A 21,332-nucleotide genomic window follows, 5' to 3' on the forward strand; every position below is an offset into this window, starting at 1 on the left:
GTGCACCATAAAGAGTGCGCGTACATGCGCTCTACACGTTGTTATGCACGGTGTAATATGGAACTCGATGATATAGAATACATGTAGTAGGAGGTCCCGGCTTCGTCTCCCCAGTCTCAGCCATGGGGTCCTGGGCCTTGAATATGTAGACGAGGCTCTGACATGCTTGACATGTTTGTTGCTTCCTCCTTCAAAGCCGCAAAGTGCCGCTAGGTGTGGCACATCCCTTTCCTCCCTGGATCTACTTTGTGTTCTGCGAATACAGGGCAACCAATTTAGATGTGACGCATCTTTCTTTTCTCCTTCTCTTCGGGACCATCACATATGCTTTTCTGTTTGGTGAGTTGACTCACAGTTGGACTTTTTGAGGGGAAAGCGCCGGACGAAAGCCGTGCGCACGCTGAAGTGTATTCTGCTCTGTACTTCTGATGTGAAGGGAGGAAGAGATTATATCATCTTGTAACGGTACTGGTCTTGGGTATCTTTTGGTCGTTTTTATTTTAATTTCACAAGAGGATATTAAAAAGCGAGGAAAGAATAGATTTTCGTTTTGAAAAAATTATTAATAATAAGTATTATTATTCTAAGTATTTATTATAAGGAGTTTTTCTTTATCGTGGTCAAGCGAGGTGGGCTAAATAATGAAAAAAAAAATATTTTCTGTAGTCATAATAACAAAAATAATTAAATCACAAGGCTGGAACACAGAAACGAAAAGAAACGCCCGTTTTTTTCCATATTCTGCGACCGGAAGTTGGTGTTTCTTCTCTGTTCCTGGCAAGATCGCTCACACCTGTGGTTCGCCGGGCGAAATATGGCCTGCCACGCGAAAGTGGCGACGGAAGAGGATTTTCTGCAAGAAATGTGAGGAGATTTTGTGCGGAAAAGTTTGATGGGACTCCCCGACGCACATTTGGAGTAACTGAGTAACCGAGGTATGGACTTGCTTTTGCTACTTTGATGTGTGTGTGTGTGCGCGTATGTGCGTGCGCGCGTGGGTTGGTGGAGATAGATAAAGAGAGAGAGAGAGAGGGGTGGGAGAAAGTTTATGTTCCATATCTCAGCAAGTTCAACTGCCATTTTTATGCCGCTTAACACGATTGTAAATGATACATGGTACAACTCCTCACTCGGGGAGGAGGAAATAAAGAGGACAGAAGGGAAGGGAAGGAGAGGGAGCCGCTCACTGTGACATTAATAATCTACTCTTACACACCTGGACACTTATCTTCTTTTCTTTGTGCAATAACTTTATCCACCACTTAAGTGCAATCATTTAATCTTACTGCTCATTTCAGTCAGTCATACATATTTGATCTTGTACATTTCCTCTACATTTAACTTATCTGATTTCATTTTCTTCTTACATCTACCTCATATATATTTGACTAAGAGTTTATTGTTTTTTTTATACTTTCTGTTTTTATTTAGCAAAGAGTTTATTGGATATCCTGTACTGTATTTTTTTATACCTCCCTTGTGTTTTTGTAAGCTGCTGGAAACTCAATTTCCTTGCGGGAGTTCATCCCAAAGGATCAATAAAGAGAAGTCTAAGACATTGTGAGAAAATAAAATATTTGTAGGCTCTTAATCAACATAAATCTCACAGCACAGAAAAATCCCATAATACAAATAAACCCATTAACAAAATATGAATTGTATATTTTCATGATAAACATATCAGCTGGGCTCATTTTGGAATGTTAAAGTCACGTTTTTTTTATTTTCTAGAGGGGACTTGCATATATGGAAGAAGGAAGATGAAGGAGTATCTGGCCATGAAAGGAGTGCATGCTACAGAGACACAGATTGGATCAGTGCCAAGAAGCAAGACATCAGGTATGTTACTGTCTCAGCCTTAATATTTTACATCATTAAACCTGTGGAATGTATGTGTAGTTTGTCTAAGATTAAAAACCAAGAGTTTTTGTACATTTCCAAATAGATATATGTGCATTTACAAAACCCATAACTTTTGCAGAGTAGGAGTAATGGGATTTTGTATAAGTGATAATTCATTTTCCTATCTTTTAGGGTGCCCGCGATTTCAACCTCACACCATATGAAGCAGACTACATGGGTCAAGAGGTTCATATAGACCAAAATGAAAAGCTTTTCCGTGTTTGGGGTCACCTATGTTGCAGCCATTGATGGCTTCATTAAAACGGTTGTCACTCATTCCACAATGCCTATAAAAAAGCCACTTAGTCATCGACCAAGATGTTTTCTTTTGCTGTGATAACTAACAGGATTAATTAAATCTGGTATTTCTACAAGACAGTGGTTGTTTTGTTGTTTATGGATATATTATATCAATATTGTGCTGTGCTATGAGACTAGATAGGGTCTGGGATTTTGTATATCATAACAATATTACAGAAGCGTAGTCTCTGGTTTTGAAGGCTGTTTTTAAGGTAAATTATGCCGCTATAAATTTATTAGACTGACAGTTTTATTCTTTGCCTCTACCTGCTCGGTCATCATATCCACATTACTCAGTGTTCCCCATACATAGACCAATGTATGGCGCTGCGCCACTGCTTTCCTGTCCTAAGTGCTGGACAGGAAAGCTAGTTAGTGACATAGAGGCTAGTCAGTGTGTGTGCAGGTGAAGAGAGACAGAGGATGAACTCAGAGCACACAGCTGTAGCTGGTGAGGGTAGGAGCAGAGAGCAGTTAAGTTTTAGTAAATGTTTCATATTTGCTGACGCTGGTTTGTTTCTGTAAACAGATTCATTCATCATGTGAATAACCTGAGTTCTCTGTGCTCATGTAAACACCATATCCTGAATATGATCATAAGCCTCATAAACTGGATATTCATGTCCATGTAAACGCACTCATTTGTGAATGTGTAGGGATCTCAGCTTCTAAAAATATAGATATGCTGATATTCCTTAAAAACATGTCGATTCCAAAAAATCGGAATTACACTGTAAGCGTAAATTTTTTAATGACTGGAATGTGGAACTTCCATGGGTGCAGCATACAGATGGTGTTTTCCTGTGCAAAGTATGCAGTACATGTTGGTTTTATGTGGCCAGGGTGTGACTAGTAAGGACTGTTTGCATGTAAGAGACATAACTTGCTAAAAGGTGTAATTAAATTGTACTAATTTTTGTTGAAAAGGTTTTTGTTTCTATTCGGGCAAGTGAATATGACATTAATGCAAGTAGAATAAGACTTGTACTTGCCCTATGGGCACGTGCTTTTTAAACCCTAGCGTCACCCCTGCTTTAAAGAATTAAGATTAAGCTGAATAATTATAAAGAATGCCAGTCTCCCTTTCCTGCAGAACTGTGGATTTCAGAAGGTTTTGGCTTAATGTCATGTGCTATCTATCATTTTCTGTTGTCAGAATCTGTACAGGGGAGAGGTCAGAGCCCCTGCCCCTCAAAAGGTCTCTGTACGACCCTGCACCACACATTGCTACCTGGTCTGTGGGAAACACTGTTACTAATGGTTATTTATCAAAAACATTGTGTGCATAAATATTTCATGAGGTCTCAAGGTATTCAGTCAAAGATATTGTGATATTTGATCTTGTTTATATCGCCAGGCCCTCGGTCCCCCCACTGCTTTCCCAATGCTATTTTAGTGTTTACGGTAACAATAAGCAATGTTCAAAATGCAACTGACACATCAAACAAAACTATAAAGACAAATCAGATAGGTAACATTATGTTTAACATTGTAATGAAAAACTAATTAAGGAGGCATTTACAAGGACAACTACTAATTCAAGGTGATTTTTGATTCATGTATATTAACAAGATAAAGTTTTAATGTGTTAACATTTTCTTTTCTGAAATACACATAACATGATGTTTGGGATGGCTAGCGGGCACATCTGTTCCAAAAATGCCTTATCTTATGTAGCATACGTGCAGTAGTAATGCTGCTTTGGCTAATCAGTTAGCACGCCTCCTTCCATTTCAGTGGGTCAAATATTTGCAAACATTTTTATGTCAATCTTTAAATGTCTGTCAAAATGACTGCATCTAGTGTGTGTGTGTGTGTGTGTGTGTGTGTGTGTGTGTGTGTGTGTGTGTGTGTGTGTGTGTGTGTGTGTGTGTGTGTGTGTGTGTGTGTGTGTGTGTGTGTGTGTGTGTGTGTGTGTGTGTGTGTGTGTGTGTGTGTGTGTGTGTGTGTGTGTGTGTGTGTGTGTGTGTGTGTGTGTGTGTGTGTGAATCTTAAGTTGTTTCACTAAAACATATTCTATATGTCTGTTACAGAAATTGCATTTAGATTTTTTGTAAATTTGCTCATAAAGAAGTTCATGTTAAAGTAAATGGGATCTTAGAAAATCCCTCCTTTTTTTACCATGGTTGACCTGGCATCGAGAATCATGTAATTTCCCTGGTATTGGCACCAGCTATTGAATTTTTTTTCTCTACTGTCCAGGTTAGCTCCAGCTCCTGCTGAGGAGTTTTCCCGCTCTCTTCTCTTATCTCAGACTTTTTCTGCAAGTTCTCAGTGGTGAAGTCTCAAGCAGTGTGATGAGCCTATCCTTGGGGTCGTCCCTCAGCTCTAATCAATTGAGTGCAGCTCACCTGTTGCTGCGCTCCCTGAGTGTGAGCAGGTAATTAGGGTTAGTATTTGCCTGTCATGACTTTCCCCAGTGGCCTGCATTGTGGGAAGGGCCTCTGCCCATGGTCATGAGGATTTCCCACCCAGCAGAGGTACTGGTACGCCACATACCCCTCTCCCCAATTTCAAGCCATCCTGGGGAGTGCTGGTCTCCTCCTGGAGAAAGCATATGCAGTGCCGTGCTGCTTCCCAGCCCGATGTTCCACCTGGAACTGGAAATTTGAAGACTAAAAACCACCGGGTTAAACAAGCATTTTTCTCTTTGTTAACTGCCATCCATTTTAGTGGGGTCCGTGGGGTTTAGTGAATTCGTCTGGAAATGTCTCCTTACCACAGTAAGAGCGGCTGTGGCTCAGAGGCAGAGTGGGTCGTCCTCCATTCAAGCGATCTGTGGTTTGATCCTGCTCCTCCAGTTTGCATGCCGAAGTGTCCTTGGGCAAGACACTGAAGGTTACATTAGATTAGATGGTATATAGATGTCCAGTGCCATTCAGTCTGTGTGAAGGGGCAAATGTGGCAGTAGTGTAAAAGCGCCTTGAGTAGTCAGAAGACTAGAAGAGCGCTATATTAGTACAAGTCCATTTACCATTTACCATGTCTCTGGGCAAGTAGGGGTAGGGCTGTCTCCTCCACATGTTGTAGCCAAGGCCTGTTGGGAGAAGATTCTTCTCCTGATCTCTTGGGGTGCCCCTCCACAAATTCTGGCCAGACTGGTGAGATGGTGCTACCAGAGTCCAACAGTGCCTATGTGTCCTTCCCAGCCACTGTTATCGGAAATTTGGGTGGTTGACCTCCTCATGGGCCCAGCAGTAAGGTACAGAGATGTATGGAGAGGGTTGTCCATGGCCTCCTCTGTCAGCTTGCACTGGCCAAAACAGACTCATAAAACAGCCTCAGAATCATCCGGCAGATGTTAAAGGACCTCAGCCTCCTCAGGAAGAAGACTCAACCCTTTTTGTTTCTAGTCCAGTTCAACTTATTATTGAAGTGCACCCCCAGGTACTTAAACTCCTCTACAGTGTCCACTGGGACTCCCTGGATGGAGACAGGGGTCACAGGTGTTTTTACCCTCCTCAGATCCACTATGAGCTCCTTTGTTTTAGTCACGTTAAGCTGCAGATGTTTCAGGTCATTCCAAGTGACAAAGTTGCCCACAACATTCCTGTATTCACTTTCATCCCCCTTTCTGATGCAGCCAACTATTGCTGAGTCATCAGAGAACTTCTGAAGGTGGCAGGACTCTCAAGACTGAGGTTAAGAGGGTGAAGAGAAAGGGAGAGAGGACAGTCCCCTGTGGGGCCCCAGTGTTGCTGACCACCCTGTGAGACACACAGTTCTGTAGGCATACATACTGTGGTCTGCCCATCAGGTAATGCACAATCCAGGACACGACCACCAGCCTCTACCTGCATTGCAGCCATCTTCTCTAGAGCCGGAGGGATGGTGTTGAATGTACTCGAGAAGTCAAAGAACATGACTCACAGTGCTTGCAGGATTGTCCAGACTGACTGTAGACTCTGTTCAGGTGGTAGGTGATGAAGTCCTCAACTCCCAGGCGTGGCTGGTAGGCGAACTGTAGTGGATCAGTGAAGGGCCTGACCATAAGCCTTAGCTGCTCCAGGACGAGTCTCTCCATGGTCTTCATGATGTCCGACATCAGGGCCACCGGTCTGTAGTCCTGAGGGCCACTGGGACGCGGCGTCTTTGGCACAGACACGAGGCAGGACGTCTTCCACATGACAGGGACCCTCTGGAGTTGCAGGCTCAGGCTGAAGACTTGACTCAGTACTCCACATGGCTGGGGGGCAAAGGCTTTAAGCATCCAGGGAAATACGCCATCGGGGCCTGCAGCTTTGCCAGAGTGGAGTCTCGTCAGCTGTCTTCTCACCAGGTCAGGCGTGAAGGACACTTTTGAGGTGTCTGTTGGGGGAGGGCTTAGGTCTTTAGGACATGATGTAGAGCGGGGGGGGGGGGTGGCATAGGTAGGTGTGAAGTGAGGTGGTGAGGGGCAGACAAGGGTTCTGTAAGGAGGAGGAGTAGGGGGAGGTAAAGTGGCTTTAGTTGAGGGCAGCAGAGCCATGTTGGGGATGGGCTGCAGTATCATACCTATTGAAAAATAGGCTCAATTCATCGGCCTGGTCCACACGGTTCTCCAACCCTGTGCTACCAGTCTTCTGGAATCCAGTGATGGTTCTCATGCCACTCCACACATCCCTCATGTTGTTTCGCTGGAGTTTGTTTTCCAGCTTTCTGCTATAATTCTCTTTAGCCTCCGTTATTTTAAGTCTGAATACCCATAGCACTCTCCTCACCTCATCCCGGTTGCCATCTCTGAATGCTTACTTCTTTTCATTCAGGATGGCCAAAAGTCACATGAAGAACTCCAAGACTATGAGAAATAAGATTCTCTGGTCTTATGAGACCAAGAGGATTCCATCAGGCCACTCTGCCATTAAGCCCTAATAGGTAAAGGGCTGCAGTCATTGTTGACTTTCTAGAACTTTCTCCCATCTCCCCACTGCAGCTCTGGAGCTCAGCCACAGTGATCTTTGGGTTCTTCTTTACCTCTCTCACCAAGGCTCTTCTCCCAGCTCTCCCACTCAGTTTGGCCAGACGGCCAGCTCTAGGAAGAGTTCTGATTGTCCCAAACATTTTCCATTTAAGGATTATGTAGGCCACCGTGCTGTTAGGAACCTTAAGTGCAGCAGATATTCTTTGTAACCATGGCCTGATCTGTGCCTTGCCACAATTCTGTCTCTGAACTCTCCAGGCAGTTCCTTCGTCCTCATGATTCCCATTTACTCTGACATGCACTGTGAGTTGTAAGTTCTTATATAGACAGGTGTGTACCTTTCCTAATCAAATCCAATCAATTTAATTAAACACAACTGGACTCTAATAAAGGTGTAGAACCATCTTAAGGATGATCAGAAGAAATGGACAGCACCTGAGCTAAATATACGTGTGTCACAGCAAAGGGTCTGAATACTTACGGCCATGTGATATTTCAGTTTTAGTTTTAATACATTTTTTAAAAAATTTCTACAATTCTGTGTTTTCATGTCATAATGCGGTGCTGTGTTTACATTGAGGAAAACTTAAATGATTTTAGCAAATGGCTTCAGATTAACAGAGTGAGAAATGTAAGGGTCTGTAAATACTTTCCGTACCCACTATATATATTTATATATATATATATATATATAAATAAATAAAAGATCTAGTCGCTCATTCATTTATACAGTCTATGGTCTAAAAAAGAAAAGGAAACCAACGCGGAAGTGCCTTAAGCCTGTATTCTAGCGAGTGGCCGGCAGGGGGCGATACATGGGTTGCAGAAGACATCCAGTTGCATTCAAGTCAACGGTGAAAATGATCAACTTCTAACTTTCTCCATGGCTACAATAAGTCAGTTGCAGAGGTTTTTAATGTCTCTGTCATTAGTTTGATGCCTTTTACAATACCCACTTGTGTAGATTTTTTTCAACTCCGGTCCAAGTTTGAGTGAAATAGACGATAAAGCAGAGGATGCATTGGGGGCGTGGCTTACTTGTGATTGACAGGTCTCTAAGATCTTGACTCTCAAACCTAACGTTATCAGCCGTGGAAACCTACAGCCGTGATGTTGTTCTTCAGTGTCCGCAGTTTTTCAGTTTAACCAGTTGAACTAAAGAAACTCCAAGCAGTCGGCTGTTTAGTTTATCCGGTAAGTAACGTTACAAATTATTTTAAGCCTTGACTCTCGCTAACCAAACTTATAATAGCACAGTTAACATGGATGCACGTTCTTCACCAAGCTAGCTCTAATGTTACCTGACATTAGCTTCGTCATTTATGTGCTAATAGCTGCTTGTTGTCGGTCACATCTACAGTATATGATGTATTCAAGTGCTTAAACATATTTATATGAATTTTCACGTCTTAAATAAAAATAAACAAGTTCAATGTAATAGCAGATGCATAATGCAGATGTAGTAAGTTGTTAGTTTATACAGTTTATTTGCACATCATTTTGTGATTTGCAACTGTCAAACAATCCTCATAGTCATTGCAGATGCATATTGCAGATGTGGTCACATCACATTCACCTAATGTGAATATACATGTTATACTTTAATGTAGCGTCTGAATGCACAACAATTAAGACGTTTTTTCAAACACATTTCCTTCAGGTGATGGTGGCAGGCTTATGCAGTGGTTGGTGAACATGAGGAGACAACAGGACCCATCAGACACATAAGAGGAGGACCAGTTCTTCTTAGACAAGAAGGTAGACAGATGCATTATGATGCGCTAATCACACAGTAAATGTATCAATACTAAGTGGTGAATGTAAAAACTAACATCTGGTTATGTTTGACGTATCTCTTTATTATATATGGTATCATTTATTGATTTGATGTTGTTTGTCTTTTTGCTACATCTGTAAAGGGTCTCAACACAGAGAAAAGTGAGTGACCGGTGCCAACAGAAGGAAGAGCTCATCTGTGGAGGGGCAGATTTGGTGTCATTCATCTGGTTGTACAGAAAGGGCGACTGCATTGACAATATTTTTAGTTCTCAAATGTGTGGTGATGATGAATGGCTGGATTTATACATAACATACACAACATATTTTTATTGTGAAATAGTGTCATCACCAAATCACTTATGCTCACCAGGCTCTGTTAATGTTGTGAACTCTTTAAATCACCCACTGCAGTTTTTGCAATTTATTTATTATACCCTGTCGTTAATGTGCACAATACTTGTATTCATATCCACAGTTATTGTAATTGAAAAATGTAATAAATAATGATCCTAGTTTTCATTTTACAGTACTGAGTGTATTAACATGAACTACAGAATACCCTTGCTTGGTTAATCACAAGACATTTCTATGTCAACAACAGCTAACATACTGTATAAAGAGCATTGTAACTGATTACAAGTTGTGTCAAAAACTTGTCTGATTACAATACTGTACATGTTGCTAATGTTAAAATTCATTCCAGATCTGCGCCATTAAAACAACAAACTTTTGGCAAAACCTTCATAAGATCTTTTATTGCATTTTAAACAATTATAGTATATTATCCATATAAACCCTGTTAAGATAATACTTGAATGTGTACAGAAGAATGTAATAAAAAAACTAATTCAGTGCAAAATTTACATTCAAGTGTATCTATATAAAAATGTAATGCCGTTATCTGTAATGCCGTTATCTGTCCATTATTCATGTTATCTACCATCAAGTATTGACAGTAACAGCTTACACAGTGTAACTTCGTAGAGTAGCTGAGTTAGCTGTACAAATTACCTCCGAATATCCATGCTAATGTTGTTGTTAGCAACAGCTGCTCAGATATGTCAGGTTGCCCCCTCGTGAGGTCAAACCCAGGATCCAATCGATGCACCCTTGTGCAAACTTAAACATGGCTGCGCCTGGTGGACATAGAAAAAAGAAGATGGGAGCATCCGGGGCGGTTTCTTTTCAGAGGTTCACAAATCTATGAGTGACGTCACCGTAGCTCCGTCCATTCATTATACAGTCTATGATCTGCACCCCACAGGATATCACTAGTTTCTCACACTGCTCTAGTTGGATCTTGGTCCAATCTGACTCAGTCTCTTCCTCAGTTCAGTAACTGTAGTGGGTTTCTTAGACATTACTTTGTTGCCAAGGGTTTTCCAGAGATTCTCTGTGGGGTTTAGATCTTGACTCTGGGCTGGCCATTTCATTGTTCCAATATTCTTAGCTTCAAGGGACTGCTTAACCTGTTTTGCAGTGTGAAAAGGGGCATTGTCTTGTATGAAAATTGTGGGTTGATTGGGAGACATTGAGGTGAAGTTTTTGCATGTTGCCGAATGCGGTTCACATTAACATTTGCATTCATCCTGCCATGTAGCTGTAAAAGAGGCCCAACTCCTCCTGCTACAGAAAACATCCCCCAAACCATGACACTTCCTACTCCAAATTTAACTGACTTCTTTTTACAAACATCATTCAAGTCCTATGCGAACATAAAGTTTGCCATCAGACCCAAATAAAGTGAACGTACTCTCATCACTGAAGTGCACTCTGGACCAGTTCTCCTCTGTCCACACAACATGCTCCTCAGCGAGGTTTGGTCACTGCAGAGTGGGCTTTCAGTCCAAAAAGTCGTAAACGGCGAGATACTGTGTGCCGAGACAGATCCTTGCCCTGTTCAGCACTGAACTGGCAAGCAACTCCAGCTGCAGTGTTGAACCGATTCCCCATGGAGAGTCTTGGCATAATCCTGCCCTCTCCTGTACTTGTGTTACGTGGACGATCGGCCTTTTTTAGGGACTTAAATGTGTGTCGTGGTAAAGTTTCAATATTCTTGAAACCACAAACTTGGAACGCCCAGCCTCTCTTGCAATGAGAGCGTCACCTTCATCGGGACAACCTGATTACACAGGGTTTCAGTCACTTTAGAGCAGCTTACTATCTTGCAAAGTAACTAGGAAAGCTGCCAGTTAATAGGGTGTGTCCAACAATTAACAATGTGCCAGATTAACACCAAAACCCCAAAAACAGGGAGGTATCAGAAAGTGTTTTGGTTATTTAAAAAAATACATGCTAGGACAGCAGTGGTATAGCCACTCTGAACAACTCTGTGTTGCTGGAGTTTTGCTTCTTCAGACTTCCCTTTATGTACCTTGAAAGTATGTTCAGTTGTGCTTGATAGGTCTCTGTTTCCTTTATGAAAGTGTAAACAGTTTTGCAACATGTTGTAAGGTGACTTTGCAGAGTGTGGCGTGGATGGCAAAAGACTGCAGTGTCCATCTGCGTAAAACATTTGCTAATGTCCATGTAGTAGACATGAAAGGGCCATCTGAGAATGAATCAAATTGCAAAAGAGTGAAAGAAATAATTCATTGAAGGTCCAGTTATGTGGCTGGTTTGCATGAATTCATTTCACTGCACAGTGGAAGCAGAAGTTACAGCAAGGGTGTAGAATTTTCTCTAACCAGAGTCTGAGTGGCTGTGCACTGGCTCATTACACATCAAAAGGTGATTTGGTCAGTCAGGCTGGGGCGAGGAACGTTCTGAGCCGGCATTTTAGTAGTCACTTTAGCAGTGATAGTTTTACGCATAAAACCAAAATAAAACAAACACAAAGTATCATAATAAATGTTTAGCTCAATGATTGATTATTGTATCTGACCATTCAAAAAAGCTGGTGTAATACCACTGGTGTGTACCTCATCAAAAATGTGCTTAATTGTGCAGTTATATCAGAGAGACTAGCATTGTTATCTGGTACACAAGTACAACATTCAATATCAATCACTGCACAGCTACCACCCTGGGATGCCAAGAGACCTAAACCTGCACGATTGTGTAGCATTCAGATGGGTTGCACCCAATTATATTGATAGGAGAGATATGCCTATAAATTTAGAAAGATATCTTATCCGGTTCAAGGATGATAATACAATAAACCATAACTGGGAATAAGCATGCCAAGTAGATGGCTACAATATGTCTGTGTGTTAATTAATTAATTAATACATCACATTTTGATTTTGGTGACCTTAATCCTAGGGAAATTTAAGATGATTTATCAGATTGAACTCAGATTGAAGCAATTGTGGCCGCTCTATCAAAATAAATGTCCAGTGTAAGTCAAGCTGAAGACTGGAGATGATAGTCTGAGGTCCAAATTCTTGAAGATTTCCTTGGTATTGGAGAAAACGTTCCTTTTTTAAAATTATGACCATCTCAGTGGCCCTGATGCATCACTTTAATGGCCGTGGAACTAAACCAAGAGGGATGGCACTGAGGGGAACTCCGCATGCCTGCTACTTGCTTGTAGATGTTTTGCAGGGTAAGGGTCTCATCTCAGGTACAACTGTGCATAATTCATGGGTGTATAACGTATGTGTGGTCAATTGGGAATGTAATGTGTCACATTCAGAGATGGGTAAAGCCAGTATGGGGAGGCCTTCATCTGGCTGTTATGTCTGATGTTAACACCCTTTCAAAATATGATTTCCGGGTCCAAACGCTCCATTGAAATAAAAAAACGTGAACAATTACGATCACCTCATTTTGTCAGTGAGACATCTTTGTCATCCATAAGAAGGAGGTAAAATGACAATGACCTTGTTTTTTAAAAACTCAGATCTGTTCAAACAAGGGGGAACGCGCTGCGGGGTTGGAGAAATATGAGGTTCGGACCGGTTTGAACTCGGAAAAACATTTTGAAAGGGCGTTACATCACGATTTAGCAGCCAGATTGGTAATTAATCCACACATGGGGCAGCTTGTAGAGTTTGGACTGTGGTCAGCTACCATTCAGTCAGGTTGAGATAAGTGTTAAATAATAGCCGAAATAGTTTGGTCATGTGTGGGGAAACTCATCAGGTTCAATTATTGTCTCTGTCAAAGAGTGGAGACTTCATTGAAGGAGTGGCGAGTTATCCTCAACATGCTCTTTTCTGAAGGAATTCGGCATGCGGTTGGATGAATTCTGCTGGGCTGTTGATTACTTGCAGTAGGATGTGTCGATCCATATGGGGCATGGTTCACACTTCACAGCAGTGTTGGTGGTCAGCTGTACTTGGAATGGGCAAGGCCACCTGGACAGGAGAGCGTGCCTTCTCTTGTACTGCTTTACATTGACAGTCACCCAGCTGGATATAGTGACTTCACTTTGACTTTGACTTCAATGACAGAGTCATCCATTAGAGCAAGATCTAAATGTGACAATGGGGGGAAAGAGGAGGTACTGAAGTTGACATTGGTCTGCCATAACAATGTCATGGGCTAATCGGTCCATTTTAAAAGAAAACATTTTATATATATTTTTGTTCTACCACAAAGCCTATCAAGAGAAAAAATACAACATTTAAAAATACAGCATTTAATATCACAACTATGTGCAGCTACGCTGGCGTAGAAATGCATGTCCAAGGAAATTTGAAAAAAGTACGGCTGCCTTTGTTGGCTTAAAAACAAAAAAGCATGGCTCAGTTCAAAATTGTTTGCCATGATTTTGACATCCAATTAAATTCCACCACTCCATACCACTTCATAGTGAAATGTGTTCTAACAAAGAGAAGATGAAAATCTAATATTGTCCTGGGTGTAAATTTACACCCCTAACTAATACAAAAGAAAAAGAAAAACACAGGTCCTTAACTCTTTAATTAAATGAATATACAAAAATACAGCATGTCAATCTGAAGTTTGCCCTGTCTTGTTTCATTTCCTGTCTGTGATTGTCTGCCCTGCCCTTACTTATTCCAATGTTCGTTAGCATGATATGGTTATACCTACCACTTTGTTTTTTTTTTTTATGTAGTTTTTAATCCAGAACCAGATGAAGTGGGCCCATTAACATGCTGCAGCCAGAAATGAAGACTATCATGAAGGCCGGAGGTTGTATAAGAACGAAGTACAGTGTGTATTTCCTCTTTGTGACTGTGGCTGTGTTACTCTTTTTTCTACATAACATGGGAATTCTGGAGGTGAGAACTGGATTTTAGCGGGACCGCTTAAAGGATGTACCATGTTTCAAATGTTTAATATAAGTCAGTTTTCAGGATATTTAAATGCAGTGAGGCGTTCATGACAATTACTCCTCCCATTAATTTCACACTCAACCCTGTCGATTAGATAAATGTTTTTTAAGATATGTGAAGGACAGTCATACATACACAGAGATTCCTTCCCTAACACTTGGATGATACCGCTACAGTGCCACTTATTGGCCAAATGTGGTTGCAATAGCTTTCAGGAGATAGACTGTATGTCATGTATTGTAATATAAGTCCTGCACACTGCATATGAACAAACTTTGAGGGCAAGCTATAGAAAAACTGTATGGAACATTACAAATCTGGTCCAGATATGTTCTGCATCAAATATGGAGAATCGATCACAATCTGTAGGAGTGGCAAAAAGAAAAATTTGGGACCAGGAATTTTTTTTGAGACTTGAGGTTTAAAAGTTACATTCCAAAATGTGATATTCATTATTTTAGCGCCCCCATCTGAATGAATTTCACCAAATTAATTAGCTTTCAGTGCATTTGTTTGTTGTATCTTTGTCACCCTGTCTCTCAACCCCTTGCCAGTTTGAGCATGAAATACACTCCGCCATCATCATCCCAAGTGTTACCACTGGCCCTGACATGCAACAAGGCTTCTGCACCTTCCAGCCACTATCCCCTAAGGAAGCACTGGAGGAACAACTCCTACGAGACTCCATTGCTTGGCCTGAAACTCCGCCTCTTCCCCCGGAGCAGACCAGTGATCCAGCTCACAGCTCCTTCACCATTCTTCCAAGGAGGGGAGGAGGACAGTGGCACGTAGGGGATCAGCTGCATGTTATGATCAACATGTCTGACTTCCAGGGCCGTCCCAAGAAGTCTGGGGGGGACTTCTTAGTCGCCAGGCTGCACAACCAGAAGCTTGGTGCAGGTGTGGTTGGGCAAGTGGTGGATCATCTCAATGGCAGCTACTCTGCTCTATTCTCTTTACTCTGGGAAGGAGACGCACAGGTTGAGGTAATGCTAAATACTATCATGTTAAATGTGCCTGTACTAAAGGAGTTTATATAAGTGATTGCTCACTAAGCACCACCCCCTTAGTTACTGTTGCTATGCCTACCTGGAAGGGCCCATTAACCTTCCTCGCAGCATGTGCAGTTTGTAATAACAGTGAAAGATTTACCGTTCAAAATTATTTTAGCAACAATGGGATTTTTTATTTTTCAACAGCAGGAAATCATTTGCAGCCACGTATTGTAGATCTTGTTGGCTGTAACTTATTAGCTCTATGAGGTGGGTGAAAACAACTCAGTTGAGCGGACATTTTGTTGTTGTCATGTGACTTTTCAAACAAGAAATGTAAAAAGGTGATCTTGAATGTTACATGGCCTCCATGAGGATAAAGCTGCTCAAGTTTCAGTCGGCATGTATTCGTTATTCGGATCATTTTTTAAAGAAACCTTTGACCCCATTAGATTCAGAAGTACAGATTCATCTAGTGTTTTGGACCACAGAAATTAAATTTGGATAGGAAAGGGCATTGAGCCGTTTGCGACTGTAACTTGACCATGGTACAAATCAAAATGGTGATTGTTGTTAGTTGTCATGGTGACAACACACGTCAGTGGGCCTGTAGAAACATTTGGAGCTCACTGGGAGGACAGCGGACTGATCCAGTTCGAGAGACGTTCTCAGTCATTATTCAGAATGCTGTAGTCAGGCTTTTGAACAGTTCACAAACACATTACCCCTGTGCTTGTAGCACTGCACTGGCTACCTCTATCTTTTAGAATTGATTTTAAAGACCTTTCAGTTATTAACAAAGTCCTACATAAACAAGCCCCTTCGTAATTCACCAGCTACCTTTCATCTTATGCCTCAACATGAACCCGCTTTCCCAACCCTCTCTCCCATAAGAAATTGGATGACACTTATTTAAAAAAAAGAAATGAAAGACCTATTTTTTTAATTGAAGTCATCCTCAAAGCAATTTCAGTCAAAAGCAACTGGACTTGGTTATTTGTCTAGGAAGACATTTCACCTCTCATCCAAGAGGCTTCATCAGTTTATGTACGCATCTGACCAGGCTGGGACTGGTCCAACTAACTGGTGTGGACATATACTTAGACTGCTGTTTTCCTGCCCATATACTTAGACTGCTGTTTTCCTGCCATGCACCACCATCACTTTATTATTCACTTTATTATTTAGCTTATAGTTATATATTATATTTATACTCTATTACTGCACTATAGTTCTGTTACGTCTGCTCATTACACACATGTATCATGTCTGACCTCATCTGGATCTGATCACTGTCCACTTATATCCTTTCTGCACTACAGTTCTGTTTATACCTGTTTCAACAGTCTACTGCATGTTTACATTGTTTACATCATAAACACCCGTCACATTTCTGCTCACATCATATACACACATGTCTTTCTACATCTCACGCCGACGATGTTCTCTGTATCTAACCTGTACTAACACACTAACATCCTGACACTTATCCTACCTGTACTAACACACTAACATCCTGACACTTACTCTTCTTTTACACTTTATTCTTGTGTTAGGTTAAAATGTTTTTTTTGTATAATTGCACTGTCGTGGATTGCTGCTCTGTGTGCCTTGAATTGCCCCCCGGGGACAAATAAAGTTTTTTGAATTGAATTGAATTGAATTGAATTGGAGATCCAGGTATTTAACCTCTCACAAGGCCGATGATGTCACTGGAACCCTTTGTGCTCCGAGTGCAAACGACTTTCGTTAGAGTGGCAGTCGTTGGTGGGAAGTTGGTTTTGACTTTTGGAAATTGGAATTTACAATGCAGCCCTTTCATCCCTTCCAAGGAGATTCAACAATCTAACAACTGTTCACAAATGGCCTCCTGTGACTCCAACGACTGTCGTTAAGACTCAATAGAGCACTAACAGAGTCGTAACCAACTTCCCACCAACTACTCCCACTCTAACGACGGTCGTTGGCACTTGGAGCACAAAGGGTTCCAGTGACATCATCGGCCTTGTGAGAGGTTAAATACCTGGATCTCCACACCAGTTAGTTGGACCAGTCCCAGCCTGGTCAGATGCCTACATGAACTGATGAAGCGTCTTGGATGAGAGGTGAAACGTCTTCCTAGACAAATAAGTCAAGTTGCTTTTGACTGAAATTGCTTTGAGGATAACGATGACCTGGACAAATGAGAACATTCACAGGCTTAATTGAAGTCAATTGTATTAAACATACTGGACTCTGGTTCTCTGTCCAATCAGGTGATGCTGGTTCACCCTAGTGAGGCCATCTCAGTGCTGAACATGCTGAACAATGAAAAGCCTGACAGGATTCACTTCAACAGCGTCTTTCGCTCAGGCTCACTCTCCGAAACAACCTTCTGTAACGTCTGCCTACGTCCCACTCAGCCCCTGTGCAACTTCACTGACCTTCGTACAGGCGAGCCTTGGTTCTGCTACAAGCCAAAGAAACTGAGCTGTGATACCAGGATGAGCCACGCCATGGGAGCATTCACACACAACCTCAAGCCAAATGAGGTGAAGCTCTTTCAAAGGTGAGGGAGCAGAGAGACAGGAGTTAAAAACTTCTGTCCCGGCACACAATATGATGCGAGTCAAGTGCACGTTAATTCTAACACCAATCGGAAGTGTCTTAAATAAAAGATCTGAGTACTTCTCCACCTCTGCATTGTCTTTAAATCATGTGTGGTCGACCATTACTTAAACTTGATTTCTCACACAAAGAGTCAGAGCTGTGGCTCTCCAGGCAATATCTTTTCTGTCTTTCTAATGTTGGGATTAAGGGTTGCATACCTCAGGATATTTCTCGGACATTGGCAAATACTTTTCTGGCATCATGATTCATGTGCAGGCCTGACGTGTTAAGGAAATAATACTTACTTCAGATCAGTACATTTTCCAGCTCGGTGGCTGGCCTCCCATGTTTTTTTGTTGCAAATGCGCTGCCCAAAAGAAATAACATGGAGAACAGAAGTGCAACAGGGTTTTTTACCTGCTACACAGACTGTCAGTGGTGTGTGGCTGCTGCCAGCTTCACTGTGTGCATGTTGAGATTTGCTAAGTGATGATGATAATAATAATCATAATAATAATACATTTTATTTAAAGGCGCCTTTCTGAACACTCAAGGTCACCTTACAAAATCAAACACTAAAAACACTGTCATAGTCATAAGACAGTCATAGAATCAGACAAAAAATAATAGAAACGAAGAGAAAGGGTGGTGTCATTCAAGTCTTAACAAAGCAAATTAAATTAAAGGGAGTAAGCCTGACTGAAAAGATGAGTTTTCCAGAGAGATTTGAAAGTGGTAACGAAAGTGGAGTGTTGGATGTAGTGAGGCAGAGAGTTTTAGAGGTGTGGGGCTGAGCGACTGAAAGCTCTTCACCCCACTGTAACCAGATGAGCGAGTGGGAGGAAGAGGACCTGAGAGAATTGGTGGTGTCTTGACATGGAGGAGCTTTGTGAGATACTGAGGGGCAAGATTGTTGACGACCTTGAGGTAAGGTGGAGGAGCCTGTAGATGATGTGGTATTTGAAGGGGAGCCAGTGGAGTTGCTGCAGGAAAGGTGTAATGTGACTGATGGAGGGGGTTCTGGTAATGATACGGGCAGCAGAGTTTTGGACCAGTTGTAGTTTATGGATGGATTTGTCAGGTAAACCAAAGAGGAGAGAGTTGCAGTAGTCAGGATGTGACCAGGGTGTGAACCAGAATTTTGGCACTGTTGGGGGGGGAGAGAGATGGGCGCAATCGGGAGATGTTAAGTCACTGGAAATACGCTGACCGAGTGACTTTTATTGTTTAAGATAATTTTTTTGGCAGTTCTCAAGCCTTTTATTAGATAGGACAGACCAGAAATGGGTTGACAGAGAGGAGGGGGACATGCAGCAAAGGGCCGCAGGTCGAAGTACAGGACAAGCAATTTCCCCTGTTTAATTGTTCTTTGAATGATTTTAGTTTCAACTTCATAAAATAATGTTTTTCATTTTTTTGTATGTATGTTGTAAGAGATATTTCATTATGTGTGTTTTCTTCAGCGGTGTTAATATGAAAGTCAACATTCGGCCTTCAGGACCTGTCAGTGTCAATGTGTTGCCAAAAGATGAAGGTAAAGCATGATTTTTTTTAATACACTGACTCCTATTTTTATTCAAAACTGAATGCTCTACTAACAAAGTAAAACAGGCAGAAAAACACATTCTAGTGTCTTCTGGGTAGCGTTCTCCTGTAGAGAGGTGTCTCAGACCAATTTCAGTAAGGATAGTCCTTTATACCTTGGATATCTTTTCATGGGATTTGTTGACAATAACATAACAACCCTTGTCTTTTAACTTCCTCTCAGGTGAACCAGAGGTGAAGAGCAGCAGTGTGAAGTCTGGACCCTCTGGTTACTACTACCAGGGCGAGTGGCGAGCACTAGATGGCACCACAGTTCACCAGTTCAGCACCTCCTCTACCATCAGTCAGTGTCTGAAAGGCAAGGTGGTCCACATGTATGGAGACTCCACCGTCAGACAGTGGTTTGAATTCCTCAATGCAGCGCTACCAGGTAACTGATCCACATGGATTTCTGTAAATTACTTTTTTTTTTTTCATTCCGCAGCTTAATCTGTTCCCTCTGAAATACTTTTAGATCTGAAGGAGTTTGACCTGCACAGCCCAAGGCAAGCTGGACCTTACATCTCCTTGGACTATGCAAAAAATATTTTGTTGACCTCTCGCTTCCACGGCCCTCCTATCCGTATAGTCCCTGTCTCAACCAGTGAGCTTCGTTACATTGCCAATGAGATAGATGGTGTAATTGGAGGCACCAACACTGTCGTAGTTTTTGGCATCTGGGCTCACTTTGGTACTTTCCCCATTGAGATCTACATCCGGAGGCTGCAGAGCATCCGCAGGGCGGTGGTGCGGCTGCTGGACAGAGCTCCAGACACGCTGGTCGTCATACGGATTGGGAACCCTAAAGCTTTAGCCTTTGCTGTGGCGCTAACCAACAGTGACTGGCACTCACTGCAGTGTAACAGGGTACTCAGAGCCGTGTTCAAAGGACTGAATGTCCATCTGATTGATGCCTGGGAGATGGTCCTAGCCCATCACCTGCCACACAACCTCCACCCACCACCTCCCATCATTAAGAATATGATTGACGTTCTCTTGTCCTACATGTGCCCTCAAAAGGGCAGCTAGATGTGGGATTCAAGCACACGCTAGCAGTGACTAGACGACCAATCTATTTTTACTCAAGGAATGTTGATTGAGCACAAAAGAAACAGAACTGGACGGGACGCTTCAAGCCATCCTGGGATTTGGTATTATAAATAACCACTACGGAACTGTCCCACTCAACACATACAATGTCATGCCCCTTGTCTTCAAAATGTCTTTCAGAATTCCAGGAGATGAAGGAAATCAAGATGCTGATGTTTTAAATGTTATATAATTGAATGATTGAGTGTGTGACTGAAAGACTGAAAGTATATCTGTGAATTGCTAAGATTGTTTTGTAGGTTGCACCAAATAATAGAGCTCTAGTTTGTCTCCCCCTCTCCATGTGCAGTTAAGCACAAACACAGTCTGAGAGGCTGGAATTACATTTGTGCAGTGAGGACCCCACAGCCTGCCCAAACTGTAGGATTCACAGACTCAATTCTAAACTCAAAAGCCTGAAGTTGCATTAAATATTTGGATATTGTTTTATGTCTTATCTAAATCTCTTTTTAGCAACATCAGTTCCTTGTTTTTATTTATTTATAATTGTGTGATTTAAATGTAATTGTATATGTTTCTTTCAGAAGCTTTTAATGTTTTATGTAAAGTATTTGGATTTACCTTGTTGAAATGTGAAATACAAATAAACTTGCCTTTCCTTCTTAAGAGTAAGATGAGAAGAACGATGCCACGTCATGTTTGTCTATTTATATTTTTAGCTTGCCTGGTTCTGAAAGGTCTTGTTTGATATTTTGTAGTTATGTTACGTTTGCAAATGATCCGTTTCTTTTCTACTACACATTGGTACGAACTAAGGGAACTGAGTCATACTTGCTGAGAGCCGTTCTTTTATGGTTGAACATTATACTTTTTTTATTGCACCAATCAAGGTTTTCACGAACGGTTTTCAAGGCAAGGCAAATTCATTTACCTAACACATTCCATACAGTGGGTAAATTCAAGTAAAGTAGTAAATTCACTGACAAAGCA

At 41.7% G+C, this 21,332-nt stretch overlaps 1 protein-coding gene across 1 annotated transcript; it reads left to right on the plus strand.

Annotated features, from left to right (window-relative positions):
• The first annotated feature begins 273 nt into the window (after positions 1–273).
• On the plus strand, positions 274–20,889 carry LOC310962777 (NXPE family member 3-like). Its single transcript, XM_083935350.1, has 9 exons — positions 274–339; positions 783–935; positions 1,732–1,839; positions 13,908–14,073; positions 14,682–15,113; positions 17,375–17,667; positions 19,172–19,242; positions 19,477–19,683; positions 19,768–20,889. The coding sequence occupies exons 4-9, from the start codon at positions 13,945–13,947 to the stop codon at positions 20,319–20,321; spliced, it is 1,686 nt and encodes a 561-aa protein (XP_083791476.1). The 5' UTR covers positions 274–339; positions 783–935; positions 1,732–1,839; positions 13,908–13,944; the 3' UTR covers positions 20,322–20,889.
• The last annotated feature ends 443 nt before the right edge of the window (positions 20,890–21,332 follow it).

Source organism: Echiichthys vipera, assembly GCF_963691815.1.
Source record: "Echiichthys vipera genome assembly, chromosome: 20".
NCBI classification, from domain to species: domain Eukaryota; kingdom Metazoa; phylum Chordata; class Actinopteri; order Perciformes; family Trachinidae; genus Echiichthys; species Echiichthys vipera.